General features: G+C 30.7%; 2 protein-coding genes across 2 annotated transcripts; one reads left to right on the top strand and one right to left on the bottom strand.

Moving 5' to 3' along the window:
* Positions 1-4232: 4232 nt before the first annotated feature.
* On the bottom strand, positions 4233-6226 carry LOC107900374 (sphingolipid delta(4)-desaturase DES1-like). The gene is made up of 2 exons (XM_016825996.2): positions 6007-6226; positions 4233-5328 (listed from the first exon to the last, which is right to left on the bottom strand). The coding sequence occupies exons 1-2, from the start codon at positions 6175-6177 to the stop codon at positions 4507-4509; spliced, it is 993 nt and encodes a 330-aa protein (XP_016681485.1). The 5' UTR covers positions 6178-6226; the 3' UTR covers positions 4233-4506.
* A 3767-nt stretch (positions 6227-9993) lies between these two features.
* Positions 9994-10323, top strand: LOC107900105 (uncharacterized). The gene has a single exon (XM_016825812.1). The coding sequence runs from the start codon at positions 9994-9996 to the stop codon at positions 10321-10323; it is 330 nt and encodes a 109-aa protein (XP_016681301.1).

Below are 10323 nucleotides of genomic sequence, written 5' to 3'. Positions count from 1 at the left end.
ACTTAACCCTTCATTAAAGCTTTTTATCATATCGTTTTATTTCACACATAAGCTTTGTACACTTTCCAGTCTAGTTCTTTTTACTTTAATTTCACTACACTTAGTCTATTCACTTTATTATTAAAACCAAGCTTATATATCTATTTTTTATAATTAATTTCATAATAAACATTAAAATTTTCACATATATATAATTAAATCTTAAGAACCTTAGCATAACAATTTAATTAAAAATCATACATATTTTAATTAAATAAGGTAAGGTTCTTGATATACTCACTTCTCTTTTGTTAAAATTTCACTATTTTGCTTTGAATTCTCTTCCTTCCTCACTTTTGTCACCACCTTCACTTTATTTCCAACACTTCCATCATTTTTTTTTCTTTTTTTACTTCATGAACACATCAAATACATAATCAATTTGTTTACTAAAAATCACTTTCTCATATCTCTACTTCAACTAAACATAAATTTCATAAGAAAACACTTGAATTCTTACCTTGTCTCTTTAATCTATTCACTTCCTTCTCTACTTTCTTCACTTGCACCTCCAATTTCTTACTTCCAAGATGATTATAAAACTCTTTAGATCCCTATTTCACTTTTTTTTTGGTGACTATGGAAATTCTCAAGAATTTTTAGTGAAAATTGTGACATTGATGAAAAAGGACTAATTTGTAAAGAAAAGAAAGTTTCTCTCCTCTCCATTTTCTCATTCACAATGGAAAGATAAGAACTTTCTCTTTCTTTCCTTTCTTTTATACTAACTTTACATATTTAAAATATTCATAAAACATTTAAATAAAATACTATTAAAATAATAATAATTAATTAATTAATTAATGTAAAATATCGCCAACATTATGATTACAATCCAAGAGCTCATATTTTATACTACAAGGCTAAGCAAATCCAATGGTCACAATTCATCCACATTTCCAAGGGCATTTTGGTAAAATTTCCCAAAATTATATTTTTTGGTAAATGACCATTTTACCCTTGGTCAAATTTTATATTTCCATTTGTCTTTTCCACTTTTGGTTATTTTCTTTTTAGTCTTTCAAATTTTCAAATTTACACTTTAACCCCTCAACTTTTTAATATTCACACTTTGATCCCATCACTTTTTACTTTTTCACAATTTAGTCAATACCTTGAACTTATATCTCACAATATAGTACTTGTTTCAACTTTCTCCAATATCCAATGCCTTCCTCTACGAACATTAATGTTCCTTATTTCATTTACTTAATAATTCAATTATACACATTCTGAGTCTTACACTTTCCAAATTTAACATGATGATTTTAGGGGCATTACAAATTAAGTTGTCCTCATGTGACATGTCATATGATTGATGGGAACAAACATGTTAAGTTGACATTTTTAACAAAAACAATCAATGGTAATAATGATTGAACTAAAACTTTTAAATTTTTTGGATTGAATTTTTAACTTTTAAATTATAAAGATTAAATCTCAAATTCTATAAAATCATAAGGGTTAATAGCAAATTTTGACCAAATTGAAAATGTTCATTATCCAAACAGCTTTATTTAGCCAATTTGGATAATAGATGTTCAAATCTACTTTTTTTTTATATTTATTTAAAAAATATTTTTGTATTTACTAAGACCCTATTTAATATAAAGTGTTCAAAAAAAATCAATTAACTGAAAATTAATATTTTCAAAAATTTAATTTTTTTAAACGCATTTGATAACCCACAATGAAATTTATTAAATATAATTTTTTACAGAAAAAAGTGTGGAAAATGATAGGTAGATAAGACCTACTTATCACTTAATAAAAAATAAATTCAATTTTTTTATTTATTCTATTTCTTTTAAGACTATATTATCATTTATCAAATAATCTAATTATAATGAATATTTAATTTTAAGTAATACACCAAACATATTTTATAACTTATATTCAACACTTAATTTTTTAATATTTAATTTTCAACACTTATTTATTTTTTAATTTTTTCAACACTTAATTTTTTAATCTATCAAAGAAATTGAAAAATTAAATCAATTGAAAATATTAAATTTTCAATTGATTTAATTTTTTACATAGGTTTGATAATTTAAATAAAACAATATGTTAGAATCTTTTTTCTATAAAAGAGTGTGGGGAATAATAAGTAGATAAGAGCTACTTATCACTTAATGGAGAATATTTTCAATTAAATTTATTTTATTTTATTTATTTTAATACTATATTATCCTATATAAACTTTACGTTTAAAATTTAATTTTTGTTTAGAATAAAATAAAATGTTTAAAAATTAAAGATAAAATTTAGAATATGTTATAAAATAAAGAGAGATGGAGAGAATAAATAAAATATGAAAGCAATAGAGAATGTATTTTATTGATCAAAAGTGGTGCTTACAATGTTTCATTAGAGTCTCTATTTATAGGCATAAGAAGTATAAAATAAGTAGAGATCTAATTCTAATAACTATTAGAATTTAAAGTACATTAAAACTTTATCTTGATCATGATGGACATCCACTTAATAAGATATTCATAACACTCCCCCTTGGATGTCCATTGGTAGATAATGTGCCTCGTTAAACCTTATTAGGAAAAACCCTGTAGGATAAAAACCTAATGAATAAAAAAGAGTACACAATCTATAATATGCATAATATGCTGTCTCATTAAAAATTTTACCAGGAAAGCCCAATGGGACAAAACCTCGGTTAAGGGAAAAAGAGTACAACACGTATTTACTCCCCCTCATGAAAACATCACATACTTTCTCATATTATACGTATTCAATCTTGAATACTAGTTTTTGAAATGACTAATTGAATGTATTCCTAAGCATTTATATCACCATTCTTTTGAAAATCATGAGTGAGGGAAAATTTTGGGGAAATATATTTTGATCTTTTCAGGAGTTTCAACAATAATCATAGCAAACTTTAAACATGATCCTTCTATAAAAATACAAATAAATATTTTGGACCATTTTATAATCCTCTTTCAACTACTATTGAGTAAGTCAAATTTACCACATATGTTCAATTATTTCAATTCATATAAATGAACAATTTCTCGAGAATTTCAATATGCTTCTAGCATCCTAAATCCTTCAAGTATTTTAATACAAACTTTACTATATAGTGATTCATAAAAGGTTGTAACAATAACCATTAGACGCAAGTTAAATCTTTTATGAATTGTCAATTTAATAATATATCTAAAGGTTATTGCATCCACTACAAAAAAATATTATATCTTTTCATAATCAATGCCAGGACTTAGTGAAATACTTCATATTTTTATTCTGCTTTTGCAAAAATACTTCAATTGCACTCTCACTGGCTTTATACCTTTAGATATTTGAACTACTAGTCCAAAAACTCCACGAATTTAATTGTACTTGAGTAGGAACTATCACTTTGAGCAAGATCGTGCTGATAACTTGTTATCAAATAAAGAGAGATGGAGAGAATAAAGAACAAAGAAAATATGAAAGCAATAGAGAATGTACTTTATTGATCAAAATGGGTGATTACAATACTTCATCAGAGCCTCTATTTATAGGCATAAGAAGTATAAAAGAAGTAGAGATCTAATTCTAATAACTATTAGAATTTAAAGTATATTAAAACTTTATCTTGATCATAATGGACATTCGCTTAATAAGATATTCATAACAGAATATATCTTTTTTATAATTTAAAATTTATATTTACCAAACGATTTAATTATATTCCGTAATTAATTTTAAGTAATATATGAAACAATTTTATAACTTAAGTTTAATACTTAAATTTTCAATACTTATTTTTTTAACACTTAATTTTTCAACTTATTAAATAACACCTATCGGGCATAATTAATTTAGATTTGGATAATAGTAATACTTGAATTTTTGTGGATAATAAATTTATTTCAATTTTAAAATTTTCAGACTTGAAATTGGTTTTATAGTAATAGAAAGGTAAATATATATTGTTAGTCCTTGTACTTTGACATAATTTGAGATTTAGTTTCTATACATAAAAAACTAGAAATTAAGTCCTTCAACTGTTTTGATTTTTTGAGGAATGAATTATTTTGATTTAAAAATCTCAATCTAATCATTAAAAGGATAAGTACTTATTTCAAAATTTGTTAAATACTACTAACGACAATAATGATTGGACTAGATATTTTAAAATTTTAACTTTTAAAATATAAGGACTAAATCTTAAATTCTATAAAAGTAGATTGAAAAAATTCAACCCGCTACCAAAGGAGAGAAGCAGCGAGTCTGATATTATTTGCAAGAAGAGATATGAAGAAATGAAAGCAGAACCGAGGAAGGGGAGCCCTTCGACCCATAGCATCAATGTTATTATTAGCTTGAATGATTAGTCAAGTTTATCATCTAAATTCTAAATCTACGTAAAAGAACTTTGATTGCTCAAGAATGTTACAAAGAATACTCCATAATTTAACCAAGAAGGGTGAACAACAAAAGAGATTGCAAAATGGGAAATGCCTATGCGGATTTTTTCGAGAGCTTCCTCTTCATTCGGCTAAAAGGGCCGATACTCCGATCCATTATATACATGTAAATAACCTGGCTCCATGATTTATACGAATCCAAGCCTTCGTAATATTCGGGAGCAATCTCCTTCACCTTGTGCAGTTTGTTCCCAGGGATCCTTGGGAAATCATGGTGTTCATTGTGATACCCAACACACCATGTCATAAGATTGAGCGGACCATAGTAAGAATACGTCTCTTGCTCAGGATTGAATACATAATGCTCGGAGATGAAATGACCTGCCATCGGATGCATTCCACCACCAACGAACGTTGAAAGGATCAAATAAGCAAAAGATTTCCAACCCCAAAAGTAAAGTAAGATCCCATCCAGAACAACCTGAATAGCTAAGTTGATGAACTCCCAATAACCAGGGGGTTTTGGTTTGAGAAAGAGAGGGCGGAGCGCGTAGAAGAAGAGTTGGAAGATGACCCATATGGCTTTCGAGATAGTATTAGTTACGAATTGGGCTTCGGTGCAGCTTGGGACATCCATGTCGATGCCATCTACCCCTTGAAAACGATGATGCTCAAGGTGATACTTTTGGAAAGTAATAGACATCGGCACACCAATGGGGAGGTTAGCAAATATCCCGAGCCAACGGTTATAGACGGGGGTGGAGAAGGCAAGATTGTGGCTGAGCTCATGGATGGCCAAGAAGAGGTTGTGGTTGAGGAAAGAACCGAAGAAATAGGCAATTGCCAACATTTTTAGCCAGCCAGCATCATGGAGAATAATTGCGGTACATAGCTGAAGTGAAACCACCACAGCAATCTGCAAAAACAATTAACTTCATTTGAATGTTTCCATAATAGAGGGAAAGCAATAATAATGACACCAAATAATCGACATACTTTTCGTAAAAACTTGATTTTGGACTCTAACTAAACCTAATGTCAACCTCCGCACTTGTACACCTGAATAACGTAACAAGGAAGAAAAGAGTGATATAAAATCACAACTAATCCAAAAGAAAAAAAAAAGAAAAAAAAGGGCAAAGCTGCTCAAGTGTTTGATATAAAATCTCACCCACTCAATAAGTTGGCAAAGCAAATGAAATTGAAAAGAGTGATATATTTAACACCATGTTTGATGTCAATTTCAGATTAGGAATATGAATTTCAAAATTTAAATTTAGACTTCATTTATTATGTAAATGATGGATATAATATGAGCAAATTAGTTGAGATTCAATACACAATGATAAAAGCATGAATTTATCAAATCCATTCCTAAACAAGTATCTAACAAATCCACGAATATTATATTTTTAAATATTTTACTACTCAATTTATACCATTTTTTAAAATTCAATCTAAATTCATATTTTAAATCTCGAAAAACCCAATGCTAAATAACAAATCGAAATCAAAACTGGATTAAATGTAGTTGCATTTGCGTTACCTCGGATCTAACAGCAGTAAAAGGAACAATTCAAACAATGTGGGATACCTTAAAGAAAGCAAAAGGATCAGGGCCAAAGAGCTCTTTAATTTGAGGGTATTGAGAGAGGATCTGACGTCTCCTCGAAGCATGAGGCTCATCTGTATATGACCAGAAAAAGTCATTCGCCATGCCTACCCCTTCATTATCTTCCTCTCTCATTTCCCCTCCTTTCTGCATCTCTCTCTATCAACCTTTCCTGTTTTGTTTTTTTTACAGTGGTTTTGCTTTTCTGTCATTAACAACGAAGGATATATAAATAAAATTTATATATTTATATATTTGTAAATTACCAATTTATCAACAAATTGAAAATTTAGGAGCGTTATATGTATGGACGGTGTTCGTGCAGTTCATGGTTCCAACTTACAAAATCTAGCTTCCAATTTAAACCTTTTATTTTCTTTTTCCTTCTTAATCTTTATATCATATTTCTTCTATAAAAAGAATGAAAGGAACTTCATATACTATTTCCATGTCTGGGTCTTTCCTTTTTCTTTTTTTGGCATTTAACCCTTTTTTTAATATAAAGCCAAAAAATTCATTAACGAAAGAATAGTACAGGCAAACAAAGAGGTAAACCAAAACAATGTAAACACCTCTAAACAAAATCCTTGACTTTCGAGGAATTGACAAAGACCAAATAGTATGCCAAGAACCGTCAATAGCAGTGTGTAAAACATGGGTGGAAAGCCTTTTTAAGTCTAGAAAATAGCTCAATTTAACACTATAAGCTCCATTATTAGAATAGTGCCAAATAATGTGATCTTCTAGTCTATGGGAAGTAATACGAATCTTAATAATTCTTTGAAAATCATATGGAGCCATGATGCCCTCAACTATATACTGTCCCAAGTATGACGATCTTCATGTAACATATCTAAATTCTCAAGTGTTCCATACCTGACAAAAGAGTGCCTTTGACAAAAAAACTTGTCATCATCACACAAGCAAGGGTCACTAAAAACCTCAATAGAAGCGCAATTGCCAATTCTCCAACGAGTTTCCAAATCCCTTTCTCTTGAAATATCGCCATTCTTCTCATTTTTGTTTTTCAAGTTTCGGAGGTGCCTAATCAGACTTGAAACCTGTCATCATTTGCCTCAAGAAGCTAGCCGCTCATCCCTCTTGTTTGGTCAAGAATCCTCACCATTCTGACCTTCGATAGGAGATCTCAAATGGTGGATTCTAAGATGGAGATTTAGAGCTCTCCAAGGCTATCATGGTGGCCACCCACTTGGCTGTTGAGTAGCTAGTCACAATCCACTCTTATCATATTTGTCATACCATCACCCGACCATCGACTAGTTTTCAAGTGTTATGAGGACCATGTGTGGAATAATAAATTTTGGACGTAGATTCGTCGTTTGCCTTCCTCAGTAAATGCTATTATCTTGGTGTTCGCTCTTCGCTCATCCTTTTCCGAGATTATGTCTTTTGCTCAAGCACAAAGTCTTTTTGTTTTGCTGATGATGGTCTTTGCTTGGCAAGTCTTTGATGACTTGTGTTTTGTTTGATCTCTTTTAGGTTCCACACAATTGTTGGTTCTAGTTTTGAGGCCAAGACTTTATCACTACAGGAGCTACAACATATGAAAGGGATTCATTGCATCAAGGTGATTATTCACTTTGATGGTTTTCTGCCAATGTAATGACTTTGATTTAGTGGTTTTTTTCATTCTAAGGCTTTGAATCCTCCTTAGCTCATATTCATGTTTAGCGATGGAGGCTTGTATCAAGTGTAGGATCCTCCTGAGATGGTCGACTCAAGCTTAGTGTAGAAGAGATGATAACAATTAATTAGATTATTGGTGATAGTAGTTAGTAGTTAGCTGATTAGTAGCAGTTAAATTAAGTAGAAATGCATGCACAATGTAACTTAAAAGGTGTAGTTTTATTCTTTATAGCAATAAAACTAATATTTTCTCTAAGCTTCAATATTAGTTACAAGAGGTTGCAAGAGCTTAACACCTCGTCACCGCCAGTATTTCAACATGGTATTAGAGCATCAGGCATATGTTTCTGCCCGTGGTAGTTGGTCGTTCTTCTTCTTCTTGTCTGGTCATTGCTGGTGGTAGTTGTAGAAGTTTTCTGTCTGTTTTTTCTATTATTTGTTTCTAGATTTCTTCCTATGGTGAATTCAACTGATTCTTTAGTTTATTTCAACAATCCATTGTACATGCATCCTTCTGACACTCTAGGTGCGTTGCTTGTTTCCTATTATTTTTATGGTATCAAGAATTACAGTGTTTGGAGTCGGTCTGTGCGGATTGCATTGTTCGTCAAAAATTAGTTAGGATTTGTAGAAGAAACTTGTTCTAAAGAGTCTTTATCAAAGGTGTTTCATTTTCAATGAGAACGTTGTAATGCTATCTTTCTATCTTGGATTTTGAACACAGTGAGCAAAGAACCATCAGTTGGCATAGTTTTTGCTTTTAGTGCAGTTGTTGTTTGGAATGATCTTACTGAAAGGTTTAACAAAGTTTATAGTTTGCGAATTTATTTTTTGCACCGTGAAATTACATCTCATCAACAAGAAACATATTCATTATTCATATATTTGTTAAAAACTAAGTATTATTGGATAATATGTACTGATATAACAAATTAAAGTGTTTTTGGATAAAAGTAAAGTTCAGCAATTTGATAAAATCAAAGTTGAAATGGTTTCAATTGAGTCAAACATTTTCAAATATGGTTTAACCATTTTCAAACAAGTTAAAATTGCTCCAGGACAAAAAGTATCGATACTTTTTGTCTAAGTATCAATATTTTACAAGATATCGATACCTCGGTGATAATCGATACGAAATTGACATTCTATTTCTTTCAAACCCTGGTAGGTATCGATCCGGTGTTGATACTTTTCTTAAGGTATCGATATATTTTCTAAGGTATCGATATTCTTGCTCCAACGGTCATTAAAAATTGCATTAATTACAGAAAAAATCAATACCCTTTTAGTAGGTATCGATACTCATTGTTGCTGGTGCAGTTAATGACCTGATATTTCATCCCTAACGGATATATTTACTTCCACAACAACCACAACAACTGGAAATCAATTAAAGGGTATAAATACCATCTTCCAAAGATCTAGCAACAACAAGAAACATGTGCAAAACTTAAAGATCAATTAAAACAACCTAAAGCTTAATTCTTTCATACCTTTTTTTGTAAACACTTATAAGCTTTCATTGTAATCTAGCTGAAGTGTTCTTCTTTGTATTTGTGCTTCATTGGAAAACATCCTAATCTTGTAATGATTATTTCTTTGTTTGCTCATTTGTTTCTCTTTGAGAGAGAGGGTTAATCCTTAAGGTTGGGGTAGAAATGATTTAACAAAATGACATCTTCTTTTGAGATAAATTCCATCGTATTGGGAGAAGGGCATTCCATCATGAGGCCTCATCTATTCAATGGACCAAACTACTCATATTGGAGAACAAGAATGAAGTTATTCATCTAAACCAACGACTATGAAGTTTAGAGGATAATTACAAATGGACCATTCATTTTAATAAAGAGGGTTGAAGGTGTTCTTATCCCAAAGGAAGAGAGTGAATGGGATAACAATGATATCAAGAAAATACAACTAAATGCAAAAACTATGCACAAGCTATTTTGTGCTCTTGGTGCAAATGAGTACAATAGAGTCTCCTTATGTAACAATGCCAAAGAAATATGGGACAAGCTTGAAGTCACCCATGAAAGGACAAATAGAGTTAATGAGTCCAAGATAAGTCTTCTCACCATTGATTATGAGTTGTTTAAAGCAAAAATGGAAGAAGGAATCAATGAGACATTCGATCGCTTCACCCACATCATCAATGGTCTCAAAGCCCTTGGGAAGATCTATCCCAACAAAGAAATGGTGAAGAAGATTTTGAATAGTCACCCAACATCTTAGGAAGCTAAAGTAACGGAAATAGAATAATCAAAAGATTTGAACTCACTCTCCCTTGATGAGCTTATTGGTTCTTTGCTTACATATGAGATGAGGCTTAACAAAGGGAGTGAGGAAGAAAGAATTATGAAGAAGAATGTTGGTAAAGCTCTTAAATCCACCACTAATGAAGATAGTGAATCAAGTGAAGAGGTGGATGAAGACAAAGAGATGGAGATGTTTGCTAGAAGATCCAAAAGATTCAAGAAGTCTAACAAAGGAAGAGAATTTCAAAAGAAGGAAGGACTCAAGCTTGAATCTATCAAGGAGAAAGATCTCATTATTTGCTATGAGTGCAAGAAACCAGGGCACATCAAGTATGATTGTCCTCAACTTAAAAAGAAGGGGTCTAGCAAACAAAATACCTATGTTGCTGCTTAA

This window comes from Gossypium hirsutum, chromosome D06 (genome assembly GCF_007990345.1).
Source record: "Gossypium hirsutum isolate 1008001.06 chromosome D06, Gossypium_hirsutum_v2.1, whole genome shotgun sequence".
In the NCBI taxonomy this organism is placed as follows: domain Eukaryota; kingdom Viridiplantae; phylum Streptophyta; class Magnoliopsida; order Malvales; family Malvaceae; genus Gossypium; species Gossypium hirsutum.
This window is presented reverse-complemented; position numbering and strand designations above follow the sequence as displayed.